Genomic DNA, 21568 nt, shown 5'->3' with positions numbered 1-21568 from the left:
AAGTTCGTGCCATCAAGCTGGAGGCTACCCAGACAGAATATAAGATGTTGCTCCTCCAACCTGAGAATGGGCTCATTGCGGCAGAAGAGGAGGCATGGACCGACATGTCGGAATGGGAACGGGAACAGAATTAAAATGGGTGGCTATCGGGAATTCCCGCCTTCTGTGGTGGACGGAAGGAAGGTTTTCTGTGAGTAGCCTTACCTTTTTATAACATTCTGTACAATGTACTCGGCCAGCAGCTCACAAAATCTATTTACCATGACAGCATCTGAACAGATCTGAATTAGTTGCCGCTGTTGAAGAACAGTGATTGATTACTAATTATCTTGGCACATGTTTTCCGATGAGTCTAACCAGCTGCCGAGACGTGATGCACATCTCTACTGGAGACTAATTACTCGGGAGTGGGATGCGTGATTAGCAGCCGGGAATCTATTTATGCGGTCCACTCCGGTGTGTGGTGCGAGCTGAGGGACAGTGAAGATGATTCGCGCCCTAGCAGGCCAGATGAAAATAAATTCGGTGCTGTGCGGGCTGTACCGGACCACAATAGGCAGGCAGGCTCCGCTCGTTAAAAGTCTGGGGACTCTTGGAAAGACTTTCACGCCTAATTTACAGATCATGACTCTGAGAGGAATTCGCACCGGTAAGTATAGTTTAATATCTACCCTACTGAGAATCTGTGCATAATCCAATCCATTTCGCTTATCAGTTTCTTGTCCACTGACATTTTTTCCACACCATAGCAGTCCGTTCTAAATGACTCAAATCTTTTCCTTCAAAATGTTTTAAAAGTTTCGAAGTTTTTCACTTCGCGCACGAAATGTTCTCTTGCACGCCGGCTGATTTCAGCCAGTTTCAACTCGGGGAAAAGTAAAAGGATTAAAAATTGAAGTTGGGTGAAACGCGTTTCGGCGAAGGTTTCGCGGGGCAGCGGAGTTTGGGAGGGGGGTGTATTTGGACAGGGTAAGATACACCGTCTGATTTAACTTGGTTGAAATGCCCAGAGAGTTGTTTATACACTCCGGGTACATTTACAGACCGATTTTGAATTAATTTAATATGTAATTCCTTGACTAATCCGAATGTTTGCTACAGACGTTAAGCATTCACTGAAAGAAAGTACCCTGCACTCCGCTATCCGCGAAGTTGGAAGGATTTTCTGAAGAAGTGCTGAAGTTTGAGACAGTAGAGTCCAGCGCCACTGGGATAGGAACGAATTTTAAACCCATTCCCTCGCCCAATGATTATCAATCCTACATTTATGGACAGAATATTACAATATAGAAATGGGCCAAAGAGAACAAAACATGGGTTTTTTTTAAATGTTTTCTTATCTTGCTCTCTTCTACGAAATAACTACACGCAGCAAAAGCATTTCGTAAAACAATTTGCAACTTTAAAATAATTACCCATAGGCGATGTTGTATCTTCTGCCCATTACGTAAGCAACGTTACAACTTGGAGGAATACGGCAATGAGAGACCTTTCAACCCAGCCAGTCCGCGCCGACCGCGGTGCCCACCCAACCTGTCCCATTTTCATGCCTTGGGCGTCTCAGCCCCGTTCCTTCATGCACTTAATGAAGTGCTTTTGAAATGATGCTGTTCTACCTCCCTGGGCATTCATCTCTGTCCACAAAGAACAGAAATGTGGTTTTAATCTAAAAAGAATTCTTGTATATTTGTTCATCTAAATTACTGGAATATTTAGTTGGCTATGAACTACTGTAAATGGTAATACCTGATATATTATTAGTGGTAATATTTTTCAGTATGCACGTGTATGGTCGAATGACAGGGTGGAGGTGTAAGGTGCTCCTACTCTCTGCCAGCCTGCAGGTCACCCTTGGGCAAGGAGTAGCACCTGCTTAGCCCCCGATCAGGGTCATGTGAAGCCATGGGAGCAGGTGGTGGATGGTCGTATGAACAGCTGCTGCATATCACAAGTCCTAGTTATACAACCACTGACACCAGACAGACAATCTCTGAAGAGTACTGATAATGACTGGGAGCACCGGTCTTGTAAAGACCCTGCCCAGAAGAAGGCAATGGCAAACCTCTTCTTTGGAAAAATTTGCTAAGAATAATCATGGTCATGGAAAGACCATGAATGCTCATGTCATACAACACAGCACATCATGATCAAATGAAGTAGTGGTAAAAATAAATTTTGTAAACTAGAGGCATTGATTCAAAATTTGCAGTTAAAGTAAATTTATTATCAAAGGCACCATATACAACCCTGGGACTCATTCTCCAAGAGGCATTCACAGTAGAACAAAGAAATATAACCACATCCATGCAAAACTGCACCTAATCACTGAGAAGCAACCAAAGAACAAAAGGTGTACTATGCAAATATAAAAAAGATTATAATAGTAAATAATTAAATAAATAATACAGAGAGTTGCAGATCCTTCAAGGTGTCAGCAGCAAGAGGACAAATACACAAATAAGCAAATAACTAAATAAGTGATACTGACAACATGTGTTGTAGAGACCTTGAAAGTGAATCCATGGGTTCTGGAATCAGGTCAGTGCTGAGGTGAGTGAAGTTATCCCTGACAGTTCAGGAGACTGATGGTCGAAAGGTAATAACTGTCCCTGAACCTTCTGGTGTGGGACCTAAGGTTCTTGTACCTTAATGGCCAGCAGATAGTCAATTGATTAATGACATGGAACAAATGATTTTAAAATTTCCATTTCATATCAAAAATTAGAATTCAGTAACTTATATTTACTTTTTAAAACTCTTAAGGTGATTGGAGGCTGCTAGAAAAAGTATTTCAGTGTGTTTAATAACCAGTACCAACTTTATCCTTTAATTTGGATCTTAAGTTAGGTTGTGAATCTGCAGATGAGGTCTGACTGTTGATGTTGCCCTGCACATTGAATCGCAGGGATAGGAAGGTAGACAGAGGGAGTGGTGTGGCTCTGCTGATAAAGAATGGCATCAAATCAGTAGAAAGATGTGACATAGGACCAGAAGATGTTGAATCCTTCTGGTTGAGTTAAGAAACTGCAAGGGTAAAAGGACCCTGATGGCAGTTATATACAGACCTCCCAACAGTAGCTGGCATATGGACTACAGATTACAGTAGGAAATAGAAAAGACGTGTCAAAAGGGAAATGATATAGTCATGGGAGATTTCAACATTCACATCGATTGGGGAAAATCAGGTTGGTAGCGGATCTCAAAAGTGAGTTTGTTGAATGTCTACAAGATTGCTTTTTAGAGCAGTTTGTCATTGAGCCCAGTTGGGGATCAGTTATACTGGGTTGGGTGTTATATAATGAACTGGAGGCAATTAGGGAGCTTAAGGTAAAAGAACCCTTGGGAGTCAGTGATCACAATATGATTGAATTCAGCTTGAAATTTGATAGGGAAAAAGTAAAGGTTGACATAGCAGAGTTTCAGTGGAGTAAAGGAAATTGTAGTGGTGTGAAAGAGGAGTTGACCAAAGTAAATTTGAAGGAGAGGCTGGAAGGGATGACAAATACACAAATAAGCAGTTTTGGTCCCCTAACCTGAGGAAAGACATTCTTACTATAGAGGGGGTACAAAGAAGGTTCACCAGATTGATTCCTGGGGTGGCAGAACTTTCATATGATGAAAGACTGGATCGACTAGGCTTATACTCTGAAATTTAGAAGATTGAAGGGGGGATCTTATTGAAACGTATAAAATTCTAAAGGGATTGGACAGGCTAGATGCAGGAAGATTGTTCCTGATGTTGGGGAAGTCCAGAACAAGGGATCATAGTTTGAGGATAAAGGGGAAGCCTTTTAGGACCGAGATGAGGAAAAACTTCTTCACACAGAGTGGTGAATCTGTGGAATTCTCTGCCACAGAAAACAGTTGAGGCCAGTTCATTGGCTATATTTAAAAGAGGGTTAGATAAGGCCCTTGTGGCTAAAGGAATCAGGGGGTACGAAGAGAAGGCAGGTACAGGGTTCTGAGTTGGATGATCAGCCTTGATCGTAATGAATGGCGGTGCAGGCTCGAAGGGTCGAATGGCCTACTCCTGAACCTAGTTTCTATGTTCCTAAGCAAATAACTAAATAAGTAAAACTGACAACATGTGTTGTAGTGACCTTGAAATTGAATCCATGGGTTCTAGAATCAGGTCAGTGCTGAGGTGATTCAGAGCAGAGCAGCAATGGGTTGAGTTTTTGGGAAAAATGCAGGATAGATGTATTCCAAAAATGAAGAAATACTCAAATGGCAAAATAGTACAGCAGTGGCTGACAAGGGAAGTCAGAGCTAATGTAAGAGCAAAAGAGCGGGCATACGACAAAGCAAAAATTCGTGGGAAGACAAAGGAATGGGAAGCTTTTTAAAAACCTATAGAGAGCAACAAGAGTCATTAAGAGGGAAAAGACGAAATACAAGAGAAAGGGTGTGAGGGAAGAGAAGTCAATGCAGTTACTATTACAAGGGAGAAGGTGCTCAGTAAGCAGAAAGACCTAAGGGTTGTGAACCCTAGGGTTCTGTAAGAGGTAGTGGTAGAGATTATGGATGCAATAGCAAAGATCTTTCAAAAATCATTGGACTCTGGCATAGTGCCAGAGAACTGGAAAATTGCAAATTTTTTTTTGTTCTACTGTTTAGGAAAGGAGGAAGGCATCATTATTTTTTTAAGTAGATTTTTATGTCATTGCTGCCACAATGTAAGTTGGTGATAATAAATCTGATTCTGATGCCTGAGACATTTGTTTTCTTTGAAAATATCACACTTACACACTACGCTTTGTTCTTTAGCAGAGGTTCGTGCAACCCAGGAAATTCCAGGCCACAGACCCTCAAAATTTGACAGAATGATTCTTCTCTGGTCTGGCCGGTTCAAGAAAGAGGAGGACATTCCTGCCGTAGTTTCGTATGTTCTTCTATTTCAATGGTTAAAATTTTGAATATTGAAACCGAATCTCTAGCAATATTTTTCACAATTAACTGTGCCATCACTGAAACAGCAATGAAACATCTATTGCTTAGGGCTCATACCAGTATACTGACAGGTATGATGCATGATACCAGAAACCCTGTCATATAATGAACTAGATACTTAAACAGTGAACAACCTGCTTCAGTCCTTAATATTGCCAACCTTCCTCTCAACTTCAGCTCTTTCTTCAGGAATTAGACCACAAGACATAGGAACAGAATTAGATGATTTGCCCATCGAGTCCGTTCCACCATTTCATCACGGCTGATCCATTTTCCCCCTCAGCCCCTATCCCCTCCCATCTCTCTTCCCTCTCATCTCCTCCCCTCATGCCCCGTCTTATCAATAATCTATCAACCTCTGCCTTCAGTACACCCAATGACTTGGCCTGCACAACCATCTGTGGCAATGAATTCCACAGACTCACCACTCTCGGGCTAAAGAAGTTCCTCCTCATCTACATTCTAAGGATACATCCCTCTATTCTCTGCTCCTAGACTCCCCCACCAAAGAAAACATCCACTCTATTGAGGCCTTTCAACATTCGATAGGTTTCAGCGAGATCCTCGCCCCCCTCATTCCTCTGAATTTCAGTAAGGAGAGGCCCAGAGCCATCAAGCACTCCTCATGTGACAAGCCTTTCGATCCTGGAATCATTTTTGTCCGAACCCGCTCCAATGTCAGCGTATCCTCTCGTAGACAGAACTCAATCTTCACACCTCCCTTAAGTATCTGGTATCCAAATGATTGCTTAATTTAATTGGGTTGGTGGGAGAGGAAGAGGCAGAAATTAACTCTCAGTGGATCCATCTTCTGGTATTCATGTATAATGTTATTAATTAACTTATAATTAAAATGTGTAGGCAACAAATAATAAACAAATAAATCTTATTCAATATACTTTATACAGTGTATGTATGTTGAATAGATACAAAATCGTGCAAAAAAAAAAAATACTATATATTTAAAAAAAAAAAAAAAAAAAAAAAAGTGAGGTGGTGTCCAAGGGTTCAATCTCCATTTAGGAATCAGATGGCAGAGGGGAAAAAGCTGGTCCTGAATCGCTGAGTGTGTGTCTTCAGGCTTCTGTACCTCCTACCTGATGGTAACAGTGAGAAAAGTGTTCTACAATCCAATATTATTCATTTACCTCTATTTTAGTATTTGTACGATTCATCTTCTCTTGCACATTGGTTTTTTTGTCCGCCTTTGTTATTTGTAGTTTTTCTTAAATTCTATTGTATTGCCTGCAAGAAAATGAATCTCAGTATAGTATTTAGTGAAAGATATGTACTTTGATAAAACATTTGCTTTGAACTTTGAACATTGAGCATGAAAGATAATTTACTCCCTTGCAGGGTCAGACACCCTGAGCCAATAGGCTGGTCCTGGACTTACTTCATAATTTACTGGCATAATTTACATATTACTATTTAACTATTTTATTATTTATGGTGCAACTGTAACGAAAAACAGTTTCCCCCGGGATCAGTAAAGTATGACTATTTAAGCTAGACTGTGGCACTTCCATCAATACTCTCTGATAAAGTCTTCCAATAAAACCCCTTACTCTTCTCTTAGAATCCTAATTGGAAATTATATTGCTCCTATCTGCACCCAAGGTTACTTAACAAAGTCAAAGCAAGCCTGAGCCCTAGGACATAGCATCCTTCAATATTTTGTATGTCCCAAGCATTAGTATCTGGACACTGACTCCAGTCGATGCAGGCAGAATATGACACACTTCAATTCAGTATCATGAGGGAAGGGCCTCAAATGGCTTCCACTGTTAAGTAGTGGTACATTTTTTTAGACCCTCTGTGGGCACTTCATTAGGTATCTCCTGTACTTAATCAAGAGATCACTGCGTGTATGTTTGTGGTCTTCTGCTGCTGTAGCCCATCCACTTCAAGGTTCAATGTGTTGCGTGTTCAGAGATGCTCTTCTGCACACCACTATTGTTTTTCATACCATTCCCTGTAAACTCTAGAGTCTATTGTGTGTGAAAATCTTAAGAGATCACCGGTTTCTGAGGTACTCAAACCACCTTGTCTGGCACCAACAATCGTTCCACGGTCAGTCACTTAGATCACATTTCTTCCCCATTCTGATATTTGGTCTAAACAACATCTGAACCTCTTGCCCATGCCTGCATGCTTTTATGCAATAAGCTGCTGCCATGTGATTGGATGATTATATACTTGCATTAATGAGCAGGTGTACCTAATAAAGTGGCCACTGAATGTAAAGTCTAGAGCATTCGCACATATAATATACACTGCCTGGCCTGACCTGAGCCAAGCATGAGAACGGAACTTTCGTAAACCTAGTCACCATGCAGCCTCTGCCCTGCATCTAGTATTCCTCTGTAAGAAAGGGGTCCCATCTAGAATACGGTATTAATACTCATCTAATGATGTACAAATAGTCAAAGTGCATCTGTAGGGTTACAAGAACCCAGAATCACTCTTTGAAATTCCTGGGTCAATTTTTTTTGTATTGTGAGATCACCATCCAAATTTAATTTAATCTGGAGATCAGGCATGGTAACAGTCTCATCTGGGCCAATGCACTGGTGTCATCCCATGAAATGGATTTACCTGCTAACCCGTACGAGACCAAGCAACTTTATATTTTAACAGCAATGTCTTGCATTATAATTCACGTAAACTTGTGTTACTTGTGCCCATATAAAATGATTGGAATACTTCGACAGAGTCGGACCATTTTAATGTTGCAGGTTGCAGCCCCTGCTTGAGTATGTGAAGGGGCTGCCCCTCAGGTTTTGGTCGAACTTCAGCCCCGCGCTCCTGATACCTGGTATGAGAGCAGCGGGTCACTTGAAGGATCAACCGCTGGGTTTGCTCCTAGGCCTAGCCAAGATGGCCATTCATGGCTCCAGGTGGCGGGCGGTCGAGGGCTCTGCCCGAGCCAAGTGCCTGCCCCTCTTCCAGGGCTACCTTCGCACCCAGGCATCCTTAGAGAGGGAGCATGTGGTTACTCTGGGGGATTTCTGGGATGATGACCCCACCCTGTGGAATTGAGTGATTTGTAGATATTTTAATTTGTAAGTAAATTTGAAATAATTTGAAAGTTTGTACGTTCTTCGTGGTGTGCGTGTGGATTGTCTCTGGATTCCTGTTGCAGTTCAAAGATGTGCCGGTTAGTAGGTTAATTGGTCATTGTAAATTGTCCTGTGATTAGGCTGGGGTTAAATCGGTGAGATGCTGGGTGCTGCGGCTTGTTGGACTGGAAAGGCCTGTTCTGCACTATCTCTAAATACTGTAAAATAAAAATTATTAACAGTTTGTAAATCCCTGATGTTTGGATTTTGTGAGTGAATAAACCTCTAGTTATGTTTATCAAAAAAAATTCAGCTGGCTGGCAAAATGAGTGGATTGAATTAGCATAGGAATAGATCTATTACTCATACTCATTTAAAAGTTTACTTCACATTAAAATGTGTCATTTGTGTCTTTGGATTGTTGGCTACGTGACCCTGTATCTGTGCAGCAGATGTTCCAATATTGTATTTTCTATCAGCTTGACGTTGACATTTTTCACTGGAAATGATCGGAGATTGTCAAAAGCAATGTTCCCAAGAACGTCTTAGTTACTAAATGCATCTTTCCACGTCCTGTGGTTGAATCTGACCTTGGACAATGCCTAGGGCAGTTGGATTAGTTTTGGATTGCTTTGCAAAGATCCAGCAGAGACACAGTGAATCCCATGTCTCCTTTCTGTGGTACAGAAGTCCAGGACCCTAGATTTTAAATCATTTTTTTGTCTATTAACCTTGACTTTTAGAAATATTTTGAAGTTTTTCTCATGGTTTGTCTTGCAAACTGATGGCTACCAGAGATCCTGGATACTATTAACCAGCTATTTATTTATTACAATAGTATTCATTGAGGGCGCCTTGTTGGGCCAGAAGCATCTGTTCCATGTTGTAACCCTAAATAAATAAACAAATAAAATAAATAAATACATACATTTCTTCATTCTGTATACTTAGTAGGAATTGGAAAATAATCTTTTATTGTATTACCTGTATTTCCCTTCACACACTTGCAACTGTAACTGACTCTGACACCTAGAGTCAGAGAGAAATAAAGCACAAACAAGCCCTTCAGCCCATCTAGTCTATGCCAAACCATTTAAACTGCCTACTCTATTGACATGCAAATAAGCCATAGCCCTCCGTACTCCAACCATCCATGTACCTACCCAAACTTCTCAAACATTGAAATCAGTCTCACTTGCACCACTTGGCTGGCAGCTCGTTCCACACTCTCACTGCCCTCTGACAGAAGAGTTTCCCTTCATGTTCCCCTTACACTTTTCACCTTCCACCCTCAAGCCATGACCTCTAGTTGTAGTCCTGCCCAACCTCAGTGAGCAAAGCCTACTTGCATTTAACCGATCTTTAAATCTCATAATTTTGTGCACCTCAGTCAAATCTCCTCTCAGTGTTCTACGTTCCAAGGAATGAAGTCCTAACCTATTCAATCAGGTCCTCCAAACCCACAACATCCTTCTCAACTTTGTCTGTACTCTTTCAACCATATCTACATCTTTCCTGTTCGGTGGGTGACCAAAACAGCACACAATTTCAACATAACATCCCATCTGCTGTATTCAATACTTTGATTTATGAAGGCCATTGTGCCAAAAGCTTTCTTCACGACCCTATCTACCTGTGATGACATTTTCAATGAGTTTTCCTCAGATCTGTTAATGTCCATATTCAAAATTAATATGGATATTCAATTATGAATTTGATCCATATGACTTGCACAGGGCATTATTTAGGGTATGTGTGACTATTCATACTTTAAGACCACTTTATTTCATTGGACAGTAAGGATAATATATACAGGATTTACTAATCAATACATTAATAATTACGGTTATGTTGTTCGGATGAAAGACGAGCATCTGCCGAAACAAATCTTCTACTCCCAGCTTAGAGAAAGTAAACATAAAAGAGGCGGACAACAGAAGAGATTCAAAGATGTCTTGAAAGCCAACATGAAGAAATGTAATATCGACATCAACAATTGGGAAACCAATGCCAAGGACAGGAAGCTCTGGTAAGCCATCATCTGAGACGGAGCAACAACAGATGCGCAGAATTAGAAGTAAAGAGAAGAAAATGGAAAGAGAGGCAGCAACAGCCAAAGCCCGATCTGCCATCTGGAACTACCTGTCCTGAATGTGGAAGAACTTTCAAAGCCAAGATTGGACTCATAAGCTACTTGAGAGCCCATAAGTAGATCAACAGAACGAAGACCATCATCCTCGCACCCGAGGGATAGCCATGACGATGATGATTAATCAATTATATTTAATCAGTATTAATAGTGATAATATTAAATATTATGAAATACTTAACAACAATGTGCAGTACTGTAGTATTAATACTTTATTATCAGAATCATTTAGTATATTGACATGCAAATTGAAATTTGCTGTTTTATGGCAGCAGTACATTGCGATAAGTAGTAATAAAATTTATAAATTACAATGAGATTATAAAATATATATATTGAAATAAGACATGCAAAAGGAGAGAATAAAAAGTAGTGAGGTAGTGCTCATGGGTTCAATGTCCATTCAGAACTCTGATGGCAGAAGGGAAGGAGCTGTTCCTGAATCGTTGAGAGTGTGTCCTTAGGCTCCTGTACCTCCTTCCTGATGGTAGCAATGAGAAGAGGACATGTCCTGGGTGATGGGGGTCCTTTAATCAATACTTTGTTAATTAATAATACTGTCAATTAATAATTGATAATATTAGCTAATAACATATTGCTTATTCAATCCTGGGTTAAGCTAAGTTCAAGAATTGCTAATAGGCCTCCCAAATGCATGAGCTCTACCACGTGAAGATAAAGACAACAGGTGTGTGGAAAAACCACCCACTGTGGCATTTCTGGCACAGATCAGATGGGCCAAAGGTAATACAGGGCACATAGACCAGTACAGCACAGGTACAGGCCCTTTGGCCCACAACGTTGTGCTGAACCAATTAAGTTATTCAAATGGCCAACTACACTCCTCCTATCTGCTTACACAATATCCATTTGTAGTGCTCTCTGACTCTCTGGATCTCCCTCCCTAATTGTACACCACTCTGATTTGAAACTATGTTACTGGTTCCCATTGGGTCCAAATCCTGAAACTCCCTCCCCAACAGAATTACAGGAACATCTCTACTGGAAGAATAGCAGGAATTCTAAAATATTTCTCACCGTCACCTCCTCAAGCGTAATAGGGATGGCCAACAGATGATGGCCTTGCCAGCAATCCCCAGATCCAGGAAAAATGGGCACAGTGGTACTGAATAGGAACAAAAGCCGGTTTGGCCTTTGACATTGATAACGCAGGTGCCAGTTGGTTCTACGAGAACAGGATTTGCTATAATAGCCTCAAAGCATGATTAACTTGCCAGCGCTTGCAGTCTAAAACAAAACACAAAGGATGGACAACTACTGGGGCTGAAGGAATGGCCATAGAGGCCTGGAATCACTTGTGATATATACTGTATGAGCCAGTGTTTTGTAGAGAACAGCTGAAAAAAAAATTCAGTATAAACAAACAAAAAGTTCTGAGAATTATAAAAGAACCATAAAGAGATAAAAGGTAACAAAAATCGTAAACTGCAAATGACATTTCAAATGTGACTGTTAAGATTATTTGAGCATATCAGATTAATAAGCAATCAGTGTGTTTGAAGCATGTGTTTATATTATACTTCACAATATAAATTTATAATATTGACTCCTGCTTATTGACTTCCATCCACTCCCAACGGGGGATGCCATGTGGCATCACGCCAGGATCACCAGACTGAAAAATTTACTTTTCCCAAGCAGTAAGGCTGAACAACACCTCCACCTACTAATCCAGCCCACAACAATACCTTCATTATTTCCTGTTAGAGTCATCTTATGTACAGATACTCTTGAGCCTAGTGTTATTTTATGGACAAATAATCTATATATATATATATATATATATATATATATATATATATATCTTATGTATTTAGACATAGAATAGTACAGTACAGGCCCTTCAGCCCACAATGTTGTGCCGACCCTTAAACCCTGCCTCCCATATAACCCCCCACCTTAGATTCCTCCATATACCTGTCTAGTAGCCTCTTAAATTTCACTAGTGTATCTGCCTCCACCACTGACTCAGGCAGTGCATTCCATGCACCAACCACTTGCTGAGTAAAATACTTCCTCTAATATCCCCCTTGAACTTCCCACCCCTTACCTTAAAGCCATGTCCTCTTGTACTGAGCAGTGGTGACCTGGGGAAGAGGTGCTGGCTATCCACTCTATCTATTCCTCTTATTATCTTGTACACCTCTATCATGTCTCCTCTCATCCTCCTTCTCTCCAGAGAGTAAAGCCCTAGCTCCCTTAATCTCTGATCATAATGCATGCTCTCTAAACCAGGCAGCATCCTGGTAAATCTCCTCTGTTCCCTTTCCAATGCTTCCACATCCTTCCTATAGTGAGGGAACCAGAACTGGACATAGTACTCCAAGTGTGGCCTAACCAGAGTTTTATAGAGCTGCATCACTACCTCGCGACTCTTAAACTCTATCCCTCGACTTATGAAAGCTAACACCCCATAAGCTTTCTTAACTACCCTATCTACCTGTGAGGTAACTTTCAGGGATCTGTGGACATGTACCCTGAGATCCCTCTGCTCCTCCACACTACCAAGTATCCTGCCATTTAGTTTGTACTCTGCCTTGGAGTTTGTCCTTCCAAAGTGTACCACCTCACACTTTTCCAGGTTGATTTATATTTATTGTATTTATTTATCATTGTGTCCTTTATCTTACTGGGTTATTTTGCACTGCATGTATCAGGAGTAACAATTATTTCATGCTCCTTTACACTTGTGTACTGGAAATGATATTAAACAATCTTGAATCAGAAATCTTGAATTAAAATGATGAACTTTCTGTACCCGTAGTCTGTGACATCAGTAATGCTTGCCCTAGGCAAGTCATTAATTTCTGAACTCACTGTTCTGCAAAGGCCATTAATCACAACTACATTTTTTTTAACCAATTAGAGTCTGTAATTTGACAAGATTATCTTTATTACAAAAAACCTGCTGTTATAAGAAGCACTAATATTCCTTCAGTAAATCAACTACTCAAAAATAATATCTTCCTGCCAAGACTGTCTATCACAAAATACAATTTCAGAGGTTTAAGGCTTTGATGTGATTTCACTTAAAAGCATTTTGAGGTGATAATGGGTGGATTGTGCATTAAGCTAGGATTGCTGGCTGGTGAATAGAAATCTGTTTTCTTGTTTAAATTGCTTTGAACAGAGAAAAATGTAATTATTTATACAGTACTAAAACAGAGATTGCTGTCTGATTCTTTCCTAACTCTAATCACCAAATCAAATTGTGCATAAGTGCAAGATACAAAATACACGCTGTGGCCACTTTATTCGGCACCTCCTGTACCTAATGAAGTGGCCACTGAGTATGGCTGTGCTTGTGGTTTTCTGCTGCTGTGGCTCACCAGCTTCAAAGTTTGATGTGTTGTGTGTTCGTGCTGTAAAGCATAACTATTTGAGTTACGGTCGCCTTCCTGTAAGCGTGAAATGGTCTGGCCATTCTCCTCTGATCTCTCACTGACAAGCTTTTTTGGCTACCGAAGTGCTGGATGCTTTTTGTTTCTCGCATGATTTTCGGTAAACTCCAGAGACCGTTGAGCGTGAAAGCTCCAGGACGTCAGCAGTTTCTATGATACTCCATCTGGCACTGGCCATCATTTCCACAGTCAACGTCACTTAGATCATGTTTCTTTTCCATTCTGATGTTTGGTCAACTGAACCTTTTAGGATTTCTTCACCTAAGTTACAGAGAAAGGTTGAACAAGTTGGGTTTTTATTCTTTGGAGTGCAGAAGGTTGAGGGGGGACTTGATAGAGGTGTTTAAAATTATGAGGGGATAGATAGAGTTGACGTGGATAGGCTTTTTCCATTGAGAGTGGGGGAGATTCAAACAAGAGGACATGAGTTGAGAGTTAAAGGGCAAAAGTTTAGGAGTAACATAAGGGGGAACTTCTTTACTCAGAGAGTGGTAGCTGTGTGGAACGAGCTTCCAGCAGAAGTGGTTGAGGCAAGTTCTATGTCATTTGAAGTTAAATTAGACAGCTATACGGACAGGAAAGGAATGGAGGGTTATGGGCTGAGTGCAGGTCGGTGGGACTAGGTGAGAGTAAGCCTTCGGCACGGACTAGGAGGGCTGAGATGGCCTGTTTCTGTGCTGTAATTGTTATATGGTTACATGGTTATATATGATTTTATGTACTGTTGCTACCACACTGCTGATGATTGGGTATTTGCATTAATGAGGACAGATGCGCAGGTGTACCTAAGAAAGCAACCACTAAGTGTACTTATTTTCAAGAGTGTAAACTGTATCCTCAAGTGGTTGGCCACCATTAAAATGTCCTGATCAGTAGAATGTTAATAAAAGGGCCAAACTAAGAACGTTAGCATGGTCAGTAAAATCAAATCAAAGTTGAGTTTATTGTCATCTGCACAAGTACAGGTAAACACAGATGCAATAAAAAAAAAACTTGCAAATGAATCACGTAGCATCAGATACACAATATTCATGAGAAAAGCATAAATTAAATATAAATTATGAACAAGTTTTACAAGAATGAACACATTTAGAGCTAAAATTTTAAAAATGTAATGGCTAGAACAACTCTTTCTGGTAGCCTGCTGTAAGAATCAGAATCGGGTTTAGTATGTGCCATGAAATTTGGTAACTTTGTGACAGTCGTACAATGCGATACATAACAATAGAGAAAAAAATCTATATGCCAGGTAGTTTGGGAAAATCAGGTTGGTTCTGGGTTACAGGAGGGGGGATTCCTATAGCACCTATGAGATGGCTTTTTAGAACAGCTCGTGGTTGAGCCCACTGGAGAACCAACTATTCTGGATTGGATGTTGTACAATAAGCCAGATTTGATCAGAGAGCTTACGGTAAAGGACCAGTAGGAGTGAGTGATCATAATGTGATTGAATTCAGCCGGAAATCTGAGAAGGAGAAGCTAAAGCCAGATGTATCAATATTACAGTGAAGTAAAGGGAATTAGAGATACGGGGGGGGGGGAGGAGAGGGGGAGTTGGCTAGAATTGATTGGAAAAGAACACTGGCAGGGATGATGGCAGAGCAACAATGGCTGGAATTCCTGGAAGCAGTTAGGAAGGCTCTAGGTATATATATCCCAAAGAGGAAGAAGTATTCTAAAGGAAACGTGACACAACCCTGGCTAACAAGAGAAGTCAAAGCCAACATAAAAGCCACATATAACAGAGCAAAGATTAGTGGGAAGTTAGAGGATTGGGACCAACAGAAGGCAACTAAAGTCATTAAGAGGGTAAAGATGGAATATGAAAGTAAGCTAGCTAATAATATTAAAAGAGGATACCAGAAGTTTCTTTGCATATGTTGTTCGTCCATCAATGACGTCGATGAGGACCTCGACACCATATGATGGTGTCGAGACTAGCGCGTGATTTGGATTTAAGTGAGGGAGAGGTGCGCAGCGTCAGCCTCACTCTCTCTTCCCAATTCCCATCTGGGTCCAGTGGCAAGACAGAGTATATTGTAAAGGAGAGGCGAGAGTAGATATTGAAAATGATGCTGGAGATGTAGTAATGAGGGACAACGAAAGAGCAGATGAACTGAATAAGTATTTTATATCAGTCTTCACACACTTCATAACCCCTGAGACATGGAAATTCCACCATACTGCTAGTGTTTTCCACTAGTTACCATAAATAGATAGAAGGTTCTTGCGAAACTGAAAGGTACTCTGGGTACTTGGAGTGACATGATAAAATAGGCCGTAGTCAGCATGGTTTCCTCAAGGGAAAGTCTTGCCTGACAAATCTGTTGGAATTCTGAAAGAACTAACAAGCAGGATCGACAAAGGAAAATCAGTTGATGTGTATTTGGATTTTCAGAAGGCCTTTGACAAGGTGCAACATATGAGGCTGTTCAACAAGCTATGAGCCCATGATATTACTGGAAAGATTCTAACATGGATAAAGCAGTGGCTGATTGACAGGAGATACAGTGGGAATAAAGGGAGCTTTTTCTGGTTGGCTGCCGGTGACTAGTGGTGTTCCACAGGGGTCTGTGTTGGGACCGATCCTTTTCACGTTATACATCAATGATTTGGATGATGGAATTGATGGCTTTGTTGCAAAGTTTGCAGACAATATGAAGATAGGTGGAGGGGTAGGTAGTTTTGAGGAAGTAGAGAGGCTACAGATGGAATTAAACAGATTATCAAAATGGGCAAAGAAATGGCAGATGGAATATAGTATTGGAAAGTGTACGGTCATGAACTTTGGTAGAAGAAATAAAAGGGTTGACTATTTTCTAAATGGAGAGAAAATTAAAAAAAAAAACTGAGTCGCAAAGGATCTTGGGAGCCCACGATAAGATTTGGGTTCTATTCCCACTGATGACTGTTAGTAGTTTGTACGTTCTCCTTGTGATCACATGGGTTTCTTCCGGTGGCTCCAGTTTCCTTCCACATCCCAAGGACAACGTCAACCAATCTTTTCCACGGATGCTGCCCGACCTGCTGAGTTCCTCCAGCGTGTTGTGAGACATACTAGAGTTAGTGAGTTGGGGACATCCAGTGTTGTCACCAGAAGTGTGGCAGTAATTGTGGGCAGCCCCTGGATAATCCTTGAAGACTTGATTTGATATGAAGACTCATTTCAGTGAATTTTTGATGTACATGTAACATATAAAGCTAATCTTTAATCTCTGAAAAAGAAATCTATTTTAGTGCAGAGTGGTCAATGTGGTCAGACTCTTGCTATAGTGAGGTACTTGGGGTTGTGTAAGTTGGTTTTAGAACTAAATAAGACCATAAGACAAAGGAGCAGAAGTAGGCCATTTGGCCCATCGAGTCTGCTCTGCCATTTTATCATGAGCTGATCCATTTTCTCCTATTTAGTTCCACTCCCCTGCCTTCTCACCATAACCTTTGATGCCCTGGCTACTCAGATACCTTTCAATCAGATACCTATCAATCTCTGCCTTAAATACACCCAATGACTTGGCCTCCACTGCTGCCTGTGGCAACAAATTCCATAGATTCACCACCCCGACTAAAAAAATTTCTTTGCATTTCTGTTCTGAAAGGGCACCCTTCAATCCTTAAGTCATGCCCTCTCGTACTAGACTCCCCCATCATGGGAAACAACTTGGGAAGTAACTATTCTGGAATCTGCTGGTGTTGGACTCCAGTTTGAACTTTTCAAGTTTTTGGGGATGAACTTGACCGAGGAACTCCCTTGGTCCATCAGCACAACCTTGATAGTTGGAAAGGCACAACAGTGATTATGCTACCTGAGATGCTTAAGGAGAGCTAATCTGCCCCAAAAATAACTGGCCAACTTTTGTTGATGTGCAATAGAGAACACTGACGTACGTAATGACAGTGTGGTACTTCAGCAGCAGCAAGACAGATCACAAAGTTCTCCAAACAGGAGATTAGGATGGTTCAGCGCATCATTGGCACTCAACTACCGGACTGGGAGACAATCTACAGATCTCAATGCCTGTCGTGCCTGCCGATGGAAAAGGTAAAGGGTTGAAAATGAAGGAATTTAATAGGAGAGAACATAGAAGAAAAGGAAGGAAGACAGGAACCAGAGGGAGGGGTGAAGCCACCGGAGCAGATGGTGGATGGTCGTGTGAGCAGCCGGTGTATATCACAAATCCTGGTTATGTGACCACTGACACCAGGCAGACAGTCTGAAGAGTATTGGTAATGGCTGGGGTCACCCGTCTTGTAAAGACACTGCCCAGAAGAAGGCAATGGCAAACCACTTCTGCAGAAAAATTTACCAAGAGCAATCATGGTCATGGAAAGAGAAAAGACAGATGGGAGACCATGATTGCCCACATCATCCAACATGGCACATCATGATGGTGATGATGATTGTCTTTGCTCAGTTTGTCATCTTTTATACATTGTTTGCTTGTCAGTCTTTGTGTGTAGTTTTTCATTGATTCTATTTTATTTCTTTGTTCTACTGTGAGTGCCTGCAAGAAAATGAAATATATGTACTTTGATAATGAATTTACATTGAACTTTGACATTACAAGGGGAATTGGTCATTAGTTATACAGTGCATCAGAAAGATAGGTTAGTAGGCAGAGGGGGTGGTGTTGCTCTGTACATAAGAAATAATATTAAATCATTGGAAAGTGATGACGTAGGATTGGAAGGTGTAGAATCTCTATGGGTTGAGTTAAGGAATGGCAAGGGTAAAATGACCCTAATGGCAGTTGTATACAGGCCTCCAAACAGCAGCAGGGATGTGGATTACAAATTACAGCAGGAGATAGAAAAGGTGTGGCAGAAGGGCAATGTCATGATAATCATTGGGGATTTTAACATGAAAGTGGATTGGGAAAACCAGGTCAGAACTGGACCTCAAGAGAGAGAACTTGTAGAATGTCTAAGGGATGACTTTTTAGAACAGCTAGTTGTTGAGCCCACTAGGGGATTGGATGTGTTGGATTGAGTGTTGTACAATGATCCGGAGGTTATAGTAGAGCTTGAGGTTAAGGAACCCGTAGGGAACAGTGATCACAATAAGATTGAGTTCACCTTGAAATTTAAGAGGGGAAAAAATAAAATACAATGTGTCAGTATTTCAGTGGTATAAAGGAAATAACAATGGCATGAGAGGGGAACTGGCCGGAGTTGACTGGAAAGGGGCATTTGCAGGAAGGACAGCAGAGCAGCAATGGCTGGAGTTTCTACGAAAAATGAGGGAAGTGCAAGATAGATATATTCCAAACAAGAAGAAATTTCCAATGGGAAGAAGGACACTACCATGGCTGACAAGTGAAGTAAGAGCCAAAGTAAAAGCAAAGGAGAGGACATACAAGGAAGCCAGAACTAGTGGGAAGATGGAGGATTGGGAAGCTTTTAAAAACTTTCAGGAGGAAACTAAGAAGGTCATCAGGAAGGAAAAGATGAATTATGAGCAGAAGCTGGTGACTAATATCAAAGAAGATACTGAAAGCTTTTAAAGTATATAAAGGATAAAAGAGAGTTGAGGATAGATATAGAACCAATACAAAATGATGCTGGAGGTATTATAATGAGAGACACAGAGATGGCAGAGGAACTGAATGCATATTTTGCTTCAGTCTTCACAATGGAAGACATCTGCAGTATACCGGACATTCAAGAGTGTCAGGGAAGTGAAGTTTGTGCAGTGAAAATTACGACTGAGAAGGTGCTCAGGGAGCTTAATGATCTGGTGGATAAATCTCCTGGACCTGATGGAATGCACCCTTGGGTTCTGAAGGAAGTAACTGGAGAGATTGCGGAGTCAGTAACGATGATCTTTCAAGAATCGATAGATTCTGGCATTGTACCAGAAGACTGGAAAAATGCAAATGTTACTCCACTATTTAAGAAAGGTGGGAGGCAGCAGAAAGGAAACTATAGACCTGTATGCCTGACATCAGTGATTGGGAAGTTGTTGGAATCGATTGTTAGGGATGAGATTACACAGGCACGTGACAAGGTCGGCAAAAGCCAGCATGGTTTCCTGAAATAAAAATCCTGCCTGACAAATCTACTGCAATTCTTTTAGGAAATTACAAGCAGGGTGAAAAAAAGAGATGCAGTAGACATGGTGTACTTGGATTTTCAGAAGCCCTTTGATAAGGTGCCAAACATGAGGCTAATTAACAAGACAGAAACAGGTGAATTGATTATGGGGAGCAAGGACATGGCAGACCAATTGAATAACTACTTTGGTTCTGTCTTCACTAAGCAGGACATAAATAATCTTCCGGAAATAGTAGGGGACAGAGGGTCCCGTGAGATGGAGGAACTGAGGGAAATACATGTTAGTAGGGAAGTGGTGTTAGGTAAATTGAAGGGATTAAAGGCAGATAAATCCCCAGGGCCAGATGGTCTGCATCCCAGAGTGCTTAAGGAAGTAGCCCAAGAAATAATGGATGCATTAGTGATAATTTTTCAAAACTCGTTAGATTCTGGACTAGTTCCTGAGGATTGGAGAGTGGCTAATGTAACCCCACTTTTTAAAAAAGGAGGGAGAGAGAAACCAGGGAATTATAGACTGGTTAGCCTAACGTCGGTGGTAGGGAAAATGCCAGAGTCAGTTATCAAAGATGTGATAACAGCACATTTGGAAAGCAGTGAAATCATCGGACAAAGTCAGCATGGATTTGTGAAAGGAAAATCATATCTGACGAATCTCATAGAATTTTTTTGAGGATGTAACTAGTAGAGTGGATAGGGGAGAACCAGTGGATGTGGTATATTTGGATTTTCAAAAGGCTTTTGACAAGGTCCCACACAGGAGATTAGTGTGTAAACTTAAAGCACACGGTATTGGGGGTAAGGTATTGATGTGGATAGAGAATTGGTTGGCAGACAGGAAGCAAAGACTGGGAATAAACAGGACTTTTTCAGAATGGCAGGCAGTGACTCGTGGGGTACCGCAAGGCTCAGTGCTGGGATCCCATTTGTTTACAATATATATTAATGACTTGGATGAGAGAATTAAATGCAGCATCTCCAAGTTTGCGGATGACATGAAGCTGGGCGGCAGTGTTAGCTGTGAGGAGGATGCTAAGAGGATGCAGGGTGACTTGGATAGGTTAGGTGAGTGGGAAAATTCATGGCAGATGCAATTTAATGTGGATAAATGTGAGGTTATCCACTTTGGTGGCAAGAACAGGAAAAAATCATTATCTGAATGGTGGCCGATTAGGAAAAGGGGAGGTGCAATGAGACCTGGGTGTCATTATACACCAGTCATTGAAAGTGGGCATGCAGGTACAGCAGGCGGTGAAAAAGGCGAATGGTATGCTGGCATTTATAGCGAGAGGATTCAAGTACAGGAGCAGGGAGGTACTACTGCAGTTGTACAAGGCCTTGGTGAGACCACACCTGAAGTATTGTGTGCAGTTTTGGTCCCCTAATCTGAGGAAAGCCATCCTTGCCATAGAGGGAGTACAAAGAAGGTTCACCAGATTGATTCCTGGGATGGCAGGACTTTCATATGATGAAAGACTGGATCGACTAGGCTTATATTCGTTGAAATTTAGAAGATTGAGGGGGGATCTTATGGAAACATATAAAATCCTAAAGGGATTGGACAGGCTAGATGCAGGAAGATTGTTCCTGATGTTGGGGAAGTCCAGAATGAGGGGTCACAGTTTGAGGATAAAGGGGAAGCCTTTTAGGACTGAGATGAGGAAAAACTTCTTCACACAGAAGTGGCGAATCTGTGGAATTCTCTGCCACAGGAAACAGTTGAGGCCAGTTCATTGGCTATATTTAAGAGGGAGCTAGATATGGCTCTTGTGGCTAAAGGGATCAGGGGGTATGGGGGGAAGGCTGGTACAGGGTTCTGAGTTGGATGATCAGCCATGATCATACTGAATGGTGGTGCAGGCTTGAAGGGCCGAATGGCCTACTCCTGCACCTATTTTCTATGTTTTCTATAAGAGCCCATGAAATTACAGGGAAGT

General features: G+C 41.2%; 1 protein-coding gene across 2 annotated transcripts in view; it reads left to right on the top strand.

The window, feature by feature from the left end:
• Positions 1 to 313: 313 nt before the first annotated feature.
• Positions 314 to 21568, top strand: part of LOC140194151 (protein FAM162B-like) — a 50772-nt gene continuing 29517 nt past the window's right edge. Inside the window, exons 1-2 of one of the 2 annotated variants that reach the window (XM_072251636.1) lie at positions 314 to 649; positions 4771 to 4882. In XM_072251636.1, the coding sequence (XP_072107737.1) occupies positions 487 to 649; positions 4771 to 4882 (275 nt within the window). In that variant the 5' untranslated portion in view covers positions 314 to 486. Of the gene's footprint in view, positions 650 to 4767; positions 4883 to 21568 lie in introns of both variants that reach the window. The other variant, XM_072251635.1, reaches the window with a different exon arrangement.

Source organism: Mobula birostris, chromosome 2, assembly GCF_030028105.1.
Source record: "Mobula birostris isolate sMobBir1 chromosome 2, sMobBir1.hap1, whole genome shotgun sequence".
Lineage (NCBI taxonomy): Eukaryota > Metazoa > Chordata > Chondrichthyes > Myliobatiformes > Myliobatidae > Mobula > Mobula birostris.
This window is presented reverse-complemented; position numbering and strand designations above follow the sequence as displayed.